The following is an 18,311-nucleotide window of genomic DNA, read 5'->3' as shown; positions in this document are numbered from 1 at the left end:
ACCATATAATTAAAATTTAGATTTTTATGTATATGTTATATTTTAAATTTTTACAAACGGCTATAAATTACTAAAACTGTTAAAAGTCTCACATTCAAATTTTATGATCCATGATTTAAAATTTTTGTTATGACAAAATACAAATTATTACAAAAATTATATAAGTAAAAAGTCTAATTTAATTAATTATTAAGATTAATATATATATTGTTTTAAATTAAACTATAAACCATATAAAATACAATATTTTAGTTTCAAAATTTACTTTGAACAATTTTTTTGATAAAAGTTTTGAACGACATTGACAACTTATCTTTTTTTTAAATTATAAATTACTAAAACTATTATTCCCACAATGAAAATTTTGTTATCAGTAATTTAAATTTTTTTCTATAAAAGATACAAATGATCAAAAAAACTATATGAGTAGAAATCATCATTTAATAGACATTAATATTAAAAATATACTAAAATATATTATCTATGTTAGTATCATTTAAATTTAATAACATATCCTATCAAATAAAAAAAATATTTTATGGATTAATAAAATTGATTTATATGCTCGCACCAATTTAATTATATATTTAATAGTTACTAACTTTTAATTATTTAATATATGTATTTATTATTTCATAATGTGTAAAAATATTTAATACATAAAATAATTTTTATATATAATGTTGATCCCGCGCAAGACACGTATCTTAACCTAGTCTATATGTTAAAGAACAATATTATGGGATGCAGCTATAAAAACAATATTAATAAAAATATGGTATGCAGCCGTAAAGTTCTAAGATCAATGCAGCTGTTAATAGCTAGCATGAATTAAAATGTGTACAAGCGATGTGATTAACTACTATGATTTAAAGACATTGGTAGTTCACATGTTTAATAATAAACCATGAATCTATAGCCGTATTCAATTTAATGATAGCGATTGGTTATGACTATAGACAGCTATATAAAATAACAATAAAAGAGTATTAAGCCATATAAAAGAAGTAATAGCGTATGATTACTCGTGATTCGGTTTATAACGTCGATATGATCTCAACGAGATTCAATGATTTTCATTCCTTGAAAACAAGGTCGAATCAATATGGTCGACTAAAAACTTATAAACTCAATCAATCAAGTATGTGTCTGAATTATGAATCTATTCTTACAAACCATGAATTGATAGTAAGCATGATTTGAAAGAGGATTGAACAGAAACTAAAAATATAACAGAATAAGAATATATACCTATTAACTCAAGATCGTTAGAGCTTCGTGCTGATAACGTGTTGTAAATCTTGGTGAACAAGATTTTTTATAATTGACATCACAATAAATATAACAGAATAAAAGTTTTACACGTTTGTTTGGTTTAAAATAATATCAGTGGTGACTTTATGTTTAACTAAAACGAGCTTGATGATAAAAATGATTTATTCGAGGTTGATTATTTAGTGAACGTACACTAGATTTTGCTAAAAAGAAGTTTTTTTTTTTATAGAACTCTAGTTTTATAGTCTTTTACAGTTGTTGATTTGATGCTGCTCTATATATTATATTCCCATCAAATAGTTTACGTGAGAATATAATATAATTATTTCTTGTTAGTGTAGTGAATTTTCTAAAGTTTTTCCCCACTACAATTAACATACTTTCTCTATATTCATCTCTTCTTCTCCTTCAAAGACTTAAAATACATACAAAAAATTACAAAAAATCTTATGAAGCATCTGTCCTAGTCATGTAGTGATCATCATCGAATCAAGAATTCAACAAGAGCCGATTAAAGCCATGGCTAGTCCTAGCAACAAAGGCAAAAACATAGCAGAAGGATCCACGTCTGAACAACCGCTGCCGCAGCAACCACAACCACCTCCTAATTCACCAGCGTTAAGCCGGTACGAATCACAGAAACGTCGAGACTGGAACACGTTTGGTCAGTACCTTCGTAACCAGCAGCCACCAGTACACATCTCACAGTGCAGCTCTAACAACATCCTAGACTTCCTCCAATATCTTGACCAGTTTGGAAAGACAAAGGTTCATGCACATGGATGTATTTTCTTCGGACAAGTTGAACCAGCAGGACAGTGTAACTGTCCTTTAAAACAAGCGTGGGGGAGTTTGGATGCTTTGATCGGACGGCTGAGAGCAGCATACGAGGAGAACGGAGGGTTGTCGGAGAGAAACCCATTTGCCGGCGGTGGGATTAGGGTTTTTCTAAGGGAAGTGAGAGATTCACAGGCCAAGGCAAGAGGAGTTCCGTACAATAAAAGGAAGAAGAAGAGGAGGAATCCTATGCAGAGGCATGATGTTGAAGATGGTACTACGGGGACTAGTAGCTCCAACTTGCCATCTTAGCAAGCAAACAAACAAAAAACATATAATAAAACAAAAGTTGGGGTCAATTAATGGTAAGCATTTATTTCTCTATATATTTAATCTCTGTTAGTTTGCAATTATTTATCACGTTTGATCTATTAGCAATTCTACATATGTATTTGAAATAGATCTCCACAGTAAGCTCTTGTTGCATACTTTATCTTCATATATACGTCAAATTATAAGATTAAAGCTATGCTTAAGATCATTCATATTAACATGTGAACCGCTAGAATATGATTTATAATCTTCTAATTATATATTAACATGTGAATGATGTGATTCATAGTCACTTTTGTTAACTATATGTATGTGGGTTATATATATTTTCATGAAAACGAATTGTGATTATTCAACATAGTCACTTTTAATGTATTTGGGGATCTTAGCCAGGTAGCCTTTGCTAGTTTTAACCCCTCTAGATTCAAGTAACTCTTGTATCACAATGCCATTTCTATGAATTGAATTCACAGAGAAAAAAAAAGCCTAGAGGCACACACACTCGCAAGAAAACCCTAGTGTCGGCCTAGATAGGTATACGTTTTGTATTTATGAAATGTATAAACATAGATTATAAATATGTTGCAATAAAATGGCGCTATCAATTGAAATACATCATTTTTACATTATAGATTTTATATGAAAAATATTTTATCATATTGACAGTTTGTAGACTTTTTGTTGTTGTTGATTGATTTGTAATTCTGTAGACTTTTTAATATCATACTCTATTACTTTTAATTTAATCGTGAATCTTAGTCTATTCTTAAACATGCCTGCCTGCTTGCTTCGCACGTACTGTTATGGTGTAGTGATAAAAAAGAGAGTCATGCCATGGATTAAGCCCACCCCAATGGCGTTTCAATTTTGTCTTACTAATTCAATAATTAGAATTAGAATAGATCAAAATTTGATTTGCAAACTAACTTTAAACACAAATGCAAAATTAGTTTGTATGATTATAATAGTCATGGCCTAGATATCACATTTATATAGTCTTCCCGTGCTTCGTGCATGGTGTTAATATTTTTGGTTGTGGATGGTTTGCGCAAGTGTTTCTTGTGTCTACTTGACAAAAAGAAAACTGTTTCTTGTGTGTGTTGCTAGCATCCTGGGTTTGATACAAAATGCTGTGTGATGCATGAGATATGGTTGATTAATAATGAAAACCGCCTGTTCTTTGAATAAGTTTATCCCATTTGAAAGTGGTTAGTGAATAGTGAACCGATGGGTTATGATATGGCTTGACTGTTGGCATTTGTTTCCAATCTGATGTAAAATTTTCTCGCAGACTATTAATTTTTAAAGTGTCTTGATCTTTGGTACGGTATGCTTTTCAGGATTATGAAAATATTTTTATCGGAATAATAAATGTTTTATAGGAAAAATCATGTTTTGAGGTAAGTATATACGAGTTTAACAGATTGTAAATTTATTTATTCACATTATCAAATATCAATATACAAAACTTAAATAGGTATTTGCCTTAATTTGTTTTGCTCTCTTTGAGTTCTTTGTTTTCTCCGAAGTAAATTCACATTTGTACACTTCCAATATTTTCCCACAATCTTTGGTTTCTTTAGTTATAGTGGTCAATATTTATTGCAAGTATACTTTATTTGATTTGATTCTTATGGATTTACCTTACTTTTCGACATAGAATGCTCCTCCGACCATAAGTTAATCAATTAATATTTGTGTCTAGATATATTTAGATGTTACCCTTTATCAAAAAATAAACTACAATACTACACTTTGGGTCTTTGACTTCTTTAGATTAAAAATGAACCATCTCATTAGTTTTATGTTAGTTATTACTATGTGTTTTGTTGTGAACGAAAGTAGATCCGAATGCCATCCAAACACTTTAGAATTTAAAAACCAACTTGAACCTAGTCGTATTCTCAAAGTTAACTGCAAGCCCAACAAAAACGAAATTAAAGGTACAGAAGATATAAAGTTCAATGATATATACGAGCTTGAGGTTGATAAGAGAGGAAAAACGTTTTTTCAAATCATTTAAGGCAAGGTAAGCATTCTCTTACATTATGGAGGGGGCACATTTAGAATAGCCTATACAATTCGATGTGGTCACTAATGCACATATATTGTTGGTCCCAAGAGCATTTTCAAAAGAAACTTCAAAATTTTAAATATGAACAAAAGCAATTTTAAAACTTCAAAATTTGAAGTTCTGAACAATGAAACTTCATATTTGAATTTTTTATTATACAAATCTTCATATTTGATGTTTCTTATTTTTAAGTCCTTACAATTATATGTTTTTTAGTTATCTTACTAACTTTTATAGTTATCATTTTAGTCCTCTTATTTTTTTTCATGCAAAACTCAAAATAACATTAACGAAAAATATTATACGAAACTCACAAATAGTATTATCAGTGATAGAATATAATTTCTTGACAACAATTTATTTTCCTCACACATTTCTTTAAGAGCTAATTTTTTGGCTTGGTTTTGTACATTTAACTGAGCTATCTCATAACTCTTCATCTTGTTGATGCACTTTTGTAAAGAAATAAAAAAGTTGTTCATTTGATGAAACCAAAATGTCAACGGATGAATTATTACCTTTCACAAACTTTCTTTTGAGTTTTGATTTCTTTTATCCAATCGAAGATTTCAACAATTTAGCTTGAATGTACAAATAAAAAAATGAAGAATCTTATATATTACTTTGAAATGCATTGATTTATCATATCTGAGAGCATTATGGAAATAAATTTAAGGGCTTTTTGCAAAAGTAACTCAAAACTTGAAGTCAAACAGAAAACTAACCTTTTCTTTTGACTCCTTTTTTTTTGAGATTTTAACCCCACACCTGCATTTTATCTACGAAAATGCCATTAACATTTTGTTTTTTTTTTTTTCGAAAATGGCTTCTTTACTGTCTCAACCTCATCTTCTTCAAGTATTTACAATATTGCCACTGCAATGAATAGTGGCAACAACCTTGTACGAACTGTTTGGAGCTTTTAATGCCCTTTAATGCACGTAAATCTCTTTACACTCTCTCTGTTTCAATTGTTATGAACTAAAAACAACATTTCTTTCACTTTCTCTCTATATTCATCCAAAAAACTCAAGCTTTTGATTCAAAATATGGGCTATGGTTGACAGAGCCATATTTCTTTCGTTTTTACTTACGGTTGCTTTCGTTTGAGGTTCTGGGTGGTTGGAGAAGACCCTGTGTGCAAACAAAGTCATCTCACCTAGTTTAAGGTACGAATTTGAATTTTTTTTCAAGATCTGTTCGCGTAGAAGACTTACTAGTAAGTCATCTGTATGTAGAAGACTTACTGATGAGTCTGCTGGTCAAACGGACGACTTAAATTAAGTCGTCCAGCTTTGTTTGTTAAAAAAAACACTCCAGACGACTTATATATACGTCGTCTACGAGAAACGGGCTAGTTTTGCATTTGACCGAATCGTGTCAGATCTTTGACTATTTCTGGACGACTTATAATTCAGTCGTCTCTGGGAAAGTTAAAATTTTAATATTTTATGAAAACTTGACGACTTACGTGTAAGTCGTCCTAGGTTAGTTTTGTAATTGAAAAATAAAACTTCATAATTTAACTTTAACCAGACGACTTAATATAAAGTCGTCCCTCCAGAAGACTTAATTTAAAGTCGTCCGGGGAAAGCAAAGTCGTCCAGAATTTTTCCCAATTTTCTGGTCAAACCTTGCTTATCCCGGACGACCTTAAATTAAGTCGTTTAGCTGGACGACTTTCATCTAAGTCGTCTGGAGAAAGTTAAATTTCAAGTTTTATTTTTCAATTACAAAACTAACCTTAGGACGACTTACACGTAAGTCGTCAAGTTTTCATAAAATATTGAAATTTTAACTTTCCCAGAGACGACTGAATTATAAGTCGTCCAGAAATAGTCAAAGATCTGACACGATTCGGTCAAATGCAAAACTAGCCCGTTTCTCGTAGACGACTTATATATAAGTCGTCTGAAGTTTTTTTTTTAACAAACAAAGCCGGACGACTTAGAATTAAGACGTCCGTTTGACCAGAAGACTCATCAGTAAGTCTTCTACATACAGATGACTTACTAGTAAGTCTTCTACGCGAACAGATCTTGAAAAAAATTCAAATTCGTACCTTAAACTAGGTGAGATGACTTCGTTTGCACACAAGGTCTTCTCCAACCACCCAGAACCTCAAACGAAAGCAACCGTAAGTCAAAACGAAAGAAATATGGCTCTGTCAACCATAGCCCATATTTTGAATCAAAAGCTTGAGTTTTTTGGATGAATATAGAGAGAAAGTGAAAGAAATGTTGTTTTTAGTTCATAACAATTGAAACAGAGAGAGTGTAAAGAGATTTACGTGCATTAAAGGGCATTAAAAGCTCCAAACAGTTCGTACAAGGTTGTTGCCACTATTCATTGCAGTGGCAATATTGTAAATACTTGAAGAAGATGAGGTTGAGACAGTAAAGAAGCCATTTTCGAAAAAAAAAAAAAATGTTAATGGCATTTTCGTAGATAAAATGCAGGTGTGGGGTTAAAATCTCAAAAAAAAGGAGTCAAAAGAAAAGGTTAGTTTTCTGTTTGACTTCAAGTTTTGAGTCACTTTTGCAAAAAGCCCTTGTTTTTATATACGTAACTCTGATTTGACTTGTTTTAGTTTTGATTGATTTTAGTTTGTTTCTTAGAAAACTGTAAACGTATGTAAAACCACATTTAATTTAGTAATTCCGAAGTGAAATTAGATAACAACGACCTCTTTGGTTGTTGGTCTTCGGTTTTAAGACACCTAAAAATATTAGTATAAGAAACATTTATATAGATATATGATTATGGACAATATATAGTGCTAACTACTTGAAATATTTAGATGTTTAAAGTAGGTATATGATTATGCTTTACTCTTGAATATGAATTAGACCAGCATGGTGTTATTCTCATATCCAATAATTTAAATAAAAAAATATATATCGAACTCAAATATAGTTGTTGTCAACTGCAAAATGATACGAAATCGACCCCTTTAAATCTCAAAATCTCGCTCCCTCATTCTTGTTTATCACTAGTATATTGGTTCAAACATGACAGCGTAAAACTCAAAGAGCATACCAATGTTCTAAAAATCAGTAACTAGGCGCTTTATAGAAGAGTAGTGATTAGACGAATTATTCGGGGCCTAGACGTTAGCAAAATATTGATTTATTTTATATATTTATACGTTATATAACATATTTTAGTTTTTCAGTTTAGTTATAAAATTATTGTGATGAATTATCAAAATTAAATATACAAAAAAAATTAGACAAATTTATAGATTTATAATAATATTTGTTTTCTTAATTTAACATATTTAGATAAATTTAGATCGATTTGAACCGATTTAGAACAATTTAAATCAATTTAAATCATATAAATCAGAATTTAAAAAAAAATCTGTTCTGATATAAATGAGTTGCCGGCACCTAGACCGATTTTTATAACCTTGGAAGATACATATATATCATCAACCCAGTTCTACTTATGGGAGTGATACATAAATCCATAATGGAAACTACCTACAAAGTCATAGCCATATTTGAGTAAAACTGAATAGTAACACATTTAAAGATCCTTTGACATATATATGAACACGGTTGAGATAAATAAAGTTTAATAAATTCTCCGAAATATCTCTCGTACTTAACAAATTCCTAGAATACGAATGAAGATATGGAAATTGGAAAACCAAAAGAGAAAAAGATAAATAAAATAAAACAGTCATTAATCGTAAGCCATAACAAGCATATATAAACAAACTCATAGGTAGTTGTTACGGCATGCAAGAGAACGACATAGAGGACAGCGAGCACACTTAAAAAGCCATTTATCGATGCAACGAGAGTGAAATTTGTGCATGCAATTTCTAAGCCTAATATAACCAAAACCTCCATTGAGATGTTCGAGACAAATAGGGCAGTCTTCTTCATCATCATCTTTACCTTTCCTTGAATCCTCCATCTTTTTCCAAATTTCAAAGTGCGCAAAATCACTTTGGCCCATGAATCTTCTCAGCTTCTTTCGTTTACGTTTTCGTAAATCCCTTCCCCACCTCTTACGGTGAAGGAGACAAATGTCTACTGCTATCTCAACGGTGCAGTAGCCGAAAAAGAGTCCCATGGTTAGCAAGAAAAGCCTCCGAAAGATAGCTAAATGTGGAGGATCTGTCACAGTCACTAGATAACAACCTGCATATAAGAAACATCCGCAGAAAAACCCCGAAAACATCACTTCCGCATATGACAATAGAAGCATCTGAAACTCTTTCTTTTCTTTCTTTATACGAGAAAGGCGACGAGCCATCCTAGAACATCACGCCATCCAAGGATCTGTTCAAGCACCAACCTCAAAATGTCACATTTTTCAGTTTAGGTTTTAAATATTGTTCATATCTAACATTCGTTAGATGATTCCGTATAATATTCCTTTATTTTCTCTGGACCCGTTCAGAAAATAAAATTTTTTAAAGAAATATAATAATAGTAATAGACTTATCAAAACGACAAAATAAAACATATTGGCCGTGGTGGACTTTAACCAGTAAGAGCATGAGCATCGACGGTTTATAACCGGATCACGGGCTCGGGACCATAGGCCCATTCGATTAAAAGAAAATGTTTATTGGGTTTAATATCGTGATCCGTCTCTTGCGGGTGAACCCGTATGATACGGGGTCAAGCCACGCGTCGATAGCAGAGTGGACACGCGAGTCCGCGTATAGACGGAGAAAAAAAGGGATTCGCGATAGATCATTCATTTTCACTTCTCTCTTCTAAAGCTAGGGTTTCGTTCTCTCCCTGGCGATTTTTCGTGCGAGGCGATAGCCGGATCATTTTCTCTTCTTTCTTCGATCTAATCGACGTCGTACTCTCTCGTAGACGATCTGAGGTGAGTATCCACTAGTTTCACCGATTGATTCAATCGTTTGGGGTCGTAAGCGTTTTAGGTTAAAAATCGATTTGGGGGTTTTGATTTATGGTTTTGGGGGTTTTGTCGTAGGGTTCGAAATTGAAAAGGGGGTATAGATTTCTGGTTTAAAATCGTCATGCGGGTACGTTTATTTGGGATTTGTAATCGATTTAGTTTATAGTTAGGGTTCTAAAAGGAATCGTTTTGTCTGATGCAAATGGATCCCGCAGCAGAGATAAGAGATTCAAAGAGGACAAAGGAGTACATCAACATGCTCTCTTCTGTGGCTGATTCAGAGTACGGGATTCCGACGAGGTGTCCCTGTGGTGGCAGTATCATTCACGAGGTTCGTCGGAAGGACGAATACGACACGCTTCCTGGGAAGCGGTTCTTCACGTGCAAAAACTACGAGGTACGGTACGGTTGTTCTTAATTGTATTATGAAATTTTTTTTTAAACGAGATTGATTATTGATTCAAAATTTTTTTTTCTTCTTACCAAGGCTGATGGGTTTCATTATCGTCAGCCTTGGGTCCATGGTGTCGAGGAGCAGATCGAACGCCTCACTAAGCGTCTGGCGGAGGTGGAGGTGGTGATAAATTGGGTGCCGGAGGTCGATAACCACATTCAGAGACTTGAGGTAACTAGATTCTAATTTGATTTCAATTTTGTAAAATATTTCTTAATTTTTTATGCATTGCCTAACACTGTATGATTGTTCTTTCATGTACAAGCAGAGGTTAAAGACCTCACTCGGGAGGTTGATAACCTCACTGGGCAGGTTTATAACCTCTCTATCCAGGTTGAGGTCTTGGAGAAGCTCTGCTTCGACTGAAAACAAAAGGTAACCCTTACTCTACACTGGCTAACTACAGTGGTAGCTAGCTAGAGTTTAACCACACTTAGTTGAGTTTTAAAAATTATAGGTAGTTGCGTATTCAATGGTAGTGAATGGTTGTGTATCAAATCGGTGTAGTTAAGTTTTTAAAATGGATTTGATGTTCATTCAATGATATCTGTGTAGTTATACCTATGTTGTACTTGTTATAGAGTCATTAAAACACACAAACCAAACACTAAAACTAGTATAGAGTAATTAAAACACACACAACAAACAGACACACGAAAAACCAAACACACACACCATACTTAAACTAGTTTAATCAATGCTTGGTAGTTAGACAAACACACACACGTAATCAATTTATTGTACTTTCTAACACTAAAACTAGTATTAAAACATAGGCATGATCCCCATCACAAAACACACCAAACTTTTAAAACTTCTATCTAAAACTCAATGGAACCAATTTCCCTTAACTCTCACGGGTTCGTTAACCTCCTTGCCTCCCAGAGCAGTCAACCAATAGATATTGGTTGTTCTGAGGTTCCAAAACCTGCGGAAAGGCGGAAGTGGACAACCAAAGAAGATGTGGTGCTGATCAGTGCTTGGTTGAACACCAGCAAGGATCCAATCGTGAGTAATGAGCAGAAGGCTGGCTCATTTTGGAAGCGCATAGAGGAGTGTGTGAATGCAAGCCCTCTGCTTGTTGGCTCCGTTCCTATGGAGTGGAGTCAATGTAAGCAGAGGTGGGGTAGGGTTAATGAACAGGTTTGCAAGTTCGTGGGATGTCACGGAGCTGCTTTGAAGAAGCAAGCCAGTGGACAAACTGAGAATGATGTCATGAAGGCGGCTCATGACATCTTCTTTAATGACTACAATGCCAAGTTCACTCTTGAACATTGTTGGAGGGAGCTTCGGTTTGATCAAAAATGGAGATCCCACACTTCGACACGAGATGGTGCAAAGGAGAAGAGGAAGGAACCTGCGGAAGAGGTGGGTGGCGAGCAAGATGTTAGGCCTCCCGGTGTGAAGGCTTCCAAAGCAGCAAAACGCAAGAAACACTTCAATGAACCAGCGTTTGATCAGATAGAGAGCATTTTAGAGGCAAAGAATAACTTATCCAAACACAAACTCCTAGACAGGTTGCTAGGAAAAAATGCAGAAACTCTTTCTGATCAAGAAATAGCTCTAAAAAACAAACTCATTTCAGAAATGCTTTAACGTGGTGAGTGGAAGTTTTTTTGTGCATTTATCAGTTGGTTAATCGTTTGATTTCTCTTGTTTCACTGGTTAAACAGTGTTTGAATATGTTTTGGTTTATGTATATTGATAATGTTTGTATATGTTTTGGTATCTAGATTATTGATATGTATCCGTTTTTCTTTGTAGGTCACGGGTTCAAGGAGGAGGATACGTGTGGACGTGGTTGTAGGTCTCGGTTTCTTTATGTATCATATCAAGTCACGGGTAAGGTTGATGGTTGTAGTAGTATTATGTCAGATTGAATCACAGGAGGGTGTAGTATTTTGTATGTTTCTACACTCGTTTTAGGACCTTCGGTTAATATGGGTGTATGTACCCACAGGATGTGTTTTCAAGTCACGGGTGTATGTCCCCACGACTTGCCTTTTCAACTCACGGGTGTATGTACCCGAGCAACTTGACTCATGTATCTCTATATATATAAACTATGTCTTTCTATTATTTTTGTGCATCAAAGTGTTTCACAATAGTTGTAAACTTGAAAACCAAAACTTCTAAACTTGTAAACTTCGTTGATACACTTGCTTTGATACACTCATCAACCATCACCACTTGCTCTGATACACTTTTCATCCATCACCACGGGGGTTCACCACGATTGCATAGACATCACCACCTCTACTTGTCAAAAACCAATCCATTGAGGTAAAATACATACTTTTCTTTTGTTTTTATGAGGCAACAATATCATTTACCATATAGAAAAGAAAAAAAAATGATTTCTATAACTTTAAAATCCAAAAAACAATCCCAAAAAAGATAAACATACCATATAGAAAAGAAAAAAAATGAATTATATGAAAAAAAATTATAATCCCTTTTGTTTATGAAAAAAAAATGAACTATAACTTTAAAATAAAAAAAAAAAATTCTAAAAAAGATAAACATACCATATAGAAAAGAAAAAAATTGAATTATATGAAAAAAAATATTATACTCCCTTTTGTTTATGAAAAAAAAAGGAACTATAACTTTAAAATCCAAAAAACATTTCTAAAAAAGATAAAGATACCATATAGAAAAGAAAAAAAATTAACTATAAGTTCTTCTTTTGTAGCAAGAAAAAGATCAATAAATATCATCAACAATGTCTTCCTCATCAAGCGATGAAGCAAATAAAGCTTTTGATGAAATGGTCGACAAAGTTGTTGATAATTTCATAGACACAGTAGTTGATGGTCAAACCAACTACCGGAAGAAACGAGCTTATATCGAAAGAGATCGAGAGCGAGGACACAATCAACTATGGAAAGACTATTTCATGGAAAATCCTACATACCCACCTGAAATGTTTAGGAGGCGTTTTCGAATGAACAAACCACTGTTTCTTCGCATTGTCGAGCGTCTAAGTAGTGAAGTTCCATACTTTCAGCAAACAAGAGATGCTGCGGGAAGGTACGGGCTTTCTCCCCTTCAAAAGTGTACGGCAGCTATACGTATGCTCGCATATGGTCAGTCGGGAGATACATATGACGAATATCTCCGACTTGGTGACAGTACATCACGTTTATGTTTGGCAAATTTCACTGATGCAATAATACAGTTGTTTGGAGATGAGTATCTACGAAGACCTACCCCCGAGGATCTTCAACGATTACTCGATGTTGGAGAGGTACGAGAGTTTCCGGTGATGATAGGCAGCATCGACTGTATGCACTGGGAGTGGAAAAACTACCCAACGGCTTGGAAAGGTCAGTTCACACGTGGTTCAGGAAAGCCGACAATTGTCTTAGAAGCTGTTGCATCACAAGATCTTTGGATATGGCACGCATTTTTCGGCTTACCAGGTACCCTCAACGATATCAATGTTCTAGATCGGTCACATGTTTTTGATGACATCTTACATGGTCGAGCACCTAAAGTTAAGTTCAAGGTCAACAACCACACTTATCATATGGCCTACTATCTTACTGACGGAATTTATCCAAATTGGGCAACATTTATCCAATCCATCCCACTTCCTCAAGGTCGTAAAGCCGAGAAATTTGCTGAAAAGCAAGAATCCGCCAGAAAAGATGTCGAACGGGCTTTTGGAGTATTGCAATCGAGGTTTGCAATTGTTAAAAACCCAGCTCTACAATGGGACAAGGAAAATATAGGAAAGATAATGAAAACTTGTATCATATTGCACAATATGATAGTAGAGAACGAACGACACGGATACGCTCAAATTAATACATCTGAGTTTGAGTCAGGAGAGTCCAGCAGAAGTTCAAGGGTGAGAAGCAGAGATAGTATTCATGTCGGTGATATGTTAGGCATCCGCAGAGAAGTTCGAGATTTAGAGAAGCATGCTCGATTGAAAGCTGATCTAGTGGAAAATATTTGGCAAAAGTTTGGTGATGAAGATGAATAAGCTTTGTATGTTTTTGAATTTCTTTATTTATGTAATCTACTCTTAATGTATTGAATAAAAAAATTTCAAAATTTTATAATATATTTTAATATTTTATTCATGTATTCTGAATTATTTCTAATTTTTTTTTAATTTATATTATTATTTTATTCCTATGAACTCCTTCTACGGGTTCACTAATGCAGAAAACAACAAATACAGGTTCATAACTATTTATGGCCCCACAAAAAAATATTAAAAAAATTGGATGAACCCCAATGGGGGGGTTTACCAATGCTCATGCTCTAACAGCCTTTATGTTCCTTTATTAATTAGTAAACACTTTGGATACTATATATATGGGAAATAAATCTTTTTGTATGATTTGATTTATATATCTAGCACTGATTACACTATTTTTTTTTTAGTTTAGATTGATTTTAAGTTGTTTTTCAAAAACCTGTAAACGTGTGGAAAACCAAATTTAGATAACAACGACCTCGTTGGTTGTTGGTCAATTCCGTTTTGAGATACCTAAAAATATTAGGCTGGATTACCTATTTTTGGAATGAAATGCTTTGAAATGATCAATTCTATTAATTTCATAAAAAATTTACCAGTTACCATGAATGGAATGAAATGCTAATTCCATCAATTCCAAAAAAAAAATAAACCAAATACAAAGGAAACCATTCCATGACAATTTTGTCAAGGAATAAATGGAATAAATCTATTCCATTTTTCTAAGAGCATTCCATTCCTTTCTATTCCATTTATTCCATTTTTGATTCACTAGTTACAACCTTAGTGTAAGAAACATTTATATAGACATATGATTCTTGACAATATATATAGTACTAACTACTTAAAATATTTACCTCCCATATTTTGATGTTTCAAGTAGGTATATGTTCTAAAAATGGTAGATATTTTGGCGACAAACTAGAACCAGCTATATACTTCCTGAGTTTGGTGCTTGAATGGATCCTTGGATGGCTACATATCGTCGAGCCAAATCCAGTAAGGTAATAGTATACACTTCCTACGATTCCATCGATAACTATTTTTTTTTGTACTTTCACTGAACAAAAATTTATACTTCTCAAAGGTTTTTAGAAGGTTGCCAACCTCCCTCGAAGATTTTAAAACCATGGGGTTTCTTAGTATGAGTTTTTAAGTTATTGAGGGATTTATTTAAATCAAAACAAAATTAAAAAGTTGTTACCAATCCTTGAGAAAGGATTTTGATAACCGATTAGGGTTTTTTACCCTACGTGTCAGCAAACCAGAGGAAAGACATTTATTTTTTCTTTTTTTTTTTCTCTTGTTTTTCTCCGTCTTCTCCGATTCTCAGCCAGACCAATCTGATTCTCCGCCAGACCAAGATCGTGTCTACAATCGTTGTGATTTGTGGTGTGGACTAAGTCGGCTTTTGAGCAGGATCTATGGATCGTTTGAGAAGCCGTCGGAGAAGGAGAAGGGGTATGTGCTTCCCAGGGCTGATGGTGAAAATGGTGAAAACTGTCACGTAAGAAGACTTGGAAGAAGAGCTTCGTCTGCTGGCATCTTACAGAGGCCAAACAGTGACCAAAACTGGTATGTGGTAGTTTTTTCATTAGACAAACTCTGCTTCACGTTTTAGCTTTGTGATATTGTCCTTGCTATATACATGTTGTGACTGGTTTTGATAAACCAGTGCGAGGCATGATGTATTACCAAAAGGCTTTGGAGCTCCAGGCCTTCCTTGATATGGCAAAGGATGAAGGTGCCTCACGAAACTTTGTTATGATTACTTCTAAAACCTGTACAAATTCCTGAATCTGCTTTCCCCAAAAAGAGAGGTAAGCCTTCATCCAACCAAAAACACAGTTATTGTAAAATGTTTATATATTAATCACCTAAAAATGTTTATATATGAATGATTAAAGAATATTGAAAAAATGGAATAGGTTTTCTGTCTTACCTGCAAAAACTTTTCAACCAAAAACACAGTTATTGTAAAAGGTTTTCTCTCTTACCTGCAAAAGCTTTTCAACATATTTTTAGTGTCAAGATGTGAACCTTAAAGAGATTTAAATTGTAGGCCTCTGGTTGAGAGTGGTAAGAATTCTCAGAGATACATAAAGTATACAGCTGAAGATCTTGAGAGATTGCTGGATGAGTTGTTTGAAGGAAAGTCTATGAACGAACCACGACGGTAAAATCAAACTACCAAAGCTCATTTTGTAAGGTAAATTTCTGTCAAGCTACTTTACTTCTGTCTCCGTTGTATATGGAGTGTCAACAATTCGTGTTTGTTTGTTTGTAGTTTTCTTAGTGATGAGTGTGTAAATTACTTGGAAACGAGTTATTTCTCTTTTGTATAACGTTTACGTATCAAGCTTTGAGCTAAAACCTGATCTCTGTCAGAAAGTATCAAGCTTTGAGCTTGATGATTCTCTAGTTCATTGTGTTCTTCCAAGATTTTAGGTAATTTAAATAAATGGGTTCTCACTAGTTTCCCATTCTTCTTCTTCTGATCTGTGCTTATATAGTGGTTTGATCTTTTGTCTTTAAGGTAGAAGATGGAGCAGTTCAAAGAGAGGAAGTTCGCAGAGAATGTGGTAAAGGTGTCACTTCTTCTAAAGCTCTTTGTGGTCATATGGCTTGTCACTTTGAGAGAGAGAAGAGGGTGTCATGTTCTCATTTTTTTCAGGTCAAGAAGAGTGAGTAAAGTCATCAGTCATCAGTCATCAGTCATCAGTCATTAGTCACGGACTTGTGTAGTAATCACTTGTGCAATGCTTACATACTAACTCTTGTAGTCTTGTATTCTTGCAAACTTTTGTAGTCATCAGTCACGGACTTGTAAAGCTTTGTGTCTATATAAAGTTGTGAACTCTTGTAGTCTTGTGAACTCTTGTAGTCTTGTCTATATAAACTTTGTATACCAAACTTTTATTCACAACACAACACTCTTCTTCATTCATCACACATCTTCTCTCAAGTTCCTTCTCAAGTTCTTTTTTGAAAACAAGTTTATAAACAAGTTTCCTTCGACTTGTAAACAAGTTTTATAAAAAAATTTCATCTCATGGTTTCTTTTTCTCAAAACACTTTTGAGGGATCACTTGATGAAAATTTTGATCAACATTTTGATCAAACCTTTGAGAAATTTTCCATTCATTACTTTTGAGAATTTTTCCATTCAAGCTCGGATTTTTTTTTTTTAATTATTCTCGATTATTGTATTAATCTTTATTTTTATGTTTTTTTAATCTATGTTTTAAATATTATCTTTTAATATGTTTTATTTAATAAATAAAAATTAATTTTTTTTAAGAACCCCTAATTAAGAAACTCCTATTGGACCGCTCAAAATGAGAGTTTCTTAACTAGAGTTCTTAACCCCACTTAAGTACATCTAAAATATAAAATAATCATTAAAAAACCCGATTAAGGATCATGGGATAATCATGCTCTAAGGTCCTTAGCAGTGGGGGGGTTTCTAGCCCAGTTTCTATACAACAAAATAACAAAAAAAAAAGTCAAAAAGTACGAGAGAGAGAGAGATAGAAAACGTGAGGTACGTTTCCGTGGGAAGAAATGTCAAAAAAAAATTGAGAGACTTTGTTCCATGTGTTAATATCTTAGTGGTTTATGTTTTCTACAAATAAAATGTAATTAAAATTTTAATTAATTATAATAGAATATTGTTGAGGTATTCTAGGAAAGGTATCACTCACTGACGGTTCTCTAAATGTAGGTTAGCTAAGACACAATATATTCCACGGTAATTGTATTGTTGAACACCTTTTTCAATTCTCAGCAATTATATCCGAGTTCGATTATTATGATATAAAGAACTAATGGATATATGTTTGAAAGAGTTAGCAATATCTGAGTTTGCTAAAATGAAAAGCTCGCAAAGCTAGAAACCTAATGAAATTTACTCTCATGTTAAAAATCAACCATATCAAACCAAAACAAGCTAAAAACTAGTCCAACTAAAGGAATATTCATGCAATTCAAGATATCGGAAACAACTCTTTATTAGTATCCTCTCTATAATTGGACTTGGATGTTCAACCTGGAGCAAACCGTGAAAGATACGTTTATAGCATCTTTTGATATCATCTTCTCTACGTAGGTCCACTTTTGATCTGATCTTATTATCTATATTATATGGAATGTTGTGTTTTTAAAAAACTGCATCGTGGTTACTTTCATATCGATGAATATTTTATATATCGAGAAAATATATGATTAAAGGCTGGAGAAAATGACGTGTGCTATAATTTCCCCAAGACTCGAAAGAACGATATTATCGTGCTGAGAGATCGGCAAGTTGTGGTTACTGCTTGACTGCTTTTCAATTTTCCATTTTATAAAAGCTTCTTACTATATTAAAACATTTCAAAACGTTAATTATTGTATAATTTTAATAAAGATATGACTGATATTTTGCAACGATCACTCAAATTACTCTAAATCGGTTAAAATTGTTCTAAACTTCTTAAATTTAAAAGTTGGTTGCAGTTTGCATTTGCGGTTGC

General features: G+C 33.5%; 3 protein-coding genes and 1 long non-coding RNA gene across 8 annotated transcripts; all 4 read left to right on the top strand.

The window, feature by feature from the left end:
* Positions 1-1,489: 1,489 nt before the first annotated feature.
* On the top strand, positions 1,490-2,690 carry LOC125580273 (protein LIGHT-DEPENDENT SHORT HYPOCOTYLS 7-like). The gene has a single exon (XM_048744568.1). It carries the CDS (start codon positions 1,795-1,797, stop codon positions 2,362-2,364), a length of 570 nt encoding a protein of 189 aa, XP_048600525.1. The 5' UTR covers positions 1,490-1,794; the 3' UTR covers positions 2,365-2,690.
* Positions 2,691-10,634: 7,944 nt separating this feature from the next.
* LOC106408083 (glutathione S-transferase T2-like) lies at positions 10,635-11,399 on the top strand. Its single transcript, XM_022706731.2, has one exon. The coding sequence runs from the start codon at positions 10,635-10,637 to the stop codon at positions 11,397-11,399; it is 765 nt and encodes a 254-aa protein (XP_022562452.2).
* A 1,129-nt stretch (positions 11,400-12,528) lies between these two features.
* LOC125580039 lies at positions 12,529-13,797 on the top strand. The gene is made up of 2 exons (XM_048743987.1): positions 12,529-13,090; positions 13,409-13,797. The coding sequence occupies exons 1-2, from the start codon at positions 12,529-12,531 to the stop codon at positions 13,795-13,797; spliced, it is 951 nt and encodes a 316-aa protein (XP_048599944.1).
* Positions 13,798-15,129: 1,332 nt separating this feature from the next.
* LOC106435210 lies at positions 15,130-16,744 on the top strand. Of its 5 annotated transcripts, none has more exons than XR_002655378.2 (5): positions 15,130-15,372; positions 15,473-15,617; positions 15,860-16,245; positions 16,334-16,385; positions 16,472-16,744. It is a non-coding gene; the product is annotated as an uncharacterized LOC106435210 (long non-coding RNA). The 5 variants fall into 5 exon arrangements; XR_007318042.1 differs by adding an exon at positions 15,726-15,780 and having other exon boundaries at positions 15,860-16,385; XR_002655376.2 differs by having other exon boundaries at positions 16,334-16,744.
* The last annotated feature ends 1,567 nt before the right edge of the window (positions 16,745-18,311 follow it).

Source organism: Brassica napus, chromosome C1 (assembly GCF_020379485.1).
Source record: "Brassica napus cultivar Da-Ae chromosome C1, Da-Ae, whole genome shotgun sequence".
NCBI lineage: Eukaryota > Viridiplantae > Streptophyta > Magnoliopsida > Brassicales > Brassicaceae > Brassica > Brassica napus.
The sequence above is the reverse complement of the archived record's forward strand: the minus strand, read 5'-3'. Positions and strand labels throughout refer to the sequence as shown.

Excerpts from the sequence above, each read along its gene's own strand:
- LOC125580273 (XM_048744568.1), top strand. The coding sequence starts at position 1,795 with ATGGCTAGTCCTAGCAACAAAGGCAAAAACATAGCAGAAGGATCCACG.
- LOC106408083 (XM_022706731.2), top strand. The coding sequence starts at position 10,635 with ATGGAACCAATTTCCCTTAACTCTCACGGGTTCGTTAACCTCCTTGCC.
- LOC125580039 (XM_048743987.1), top strand. The coding sequence starts at position 12,529 with ATGTCTTCCTCATCAAGCGATGAAGCAAATAAAGCTTTTGATGAAATG. Across the intron at positions 13,091-13,408 it reads GATGATAGGCAGCATCGACT|GTCGTAAAGCCGAGAAATTT; the intron begins GTATGCACTGGG and ends CACTTCCTCAAG.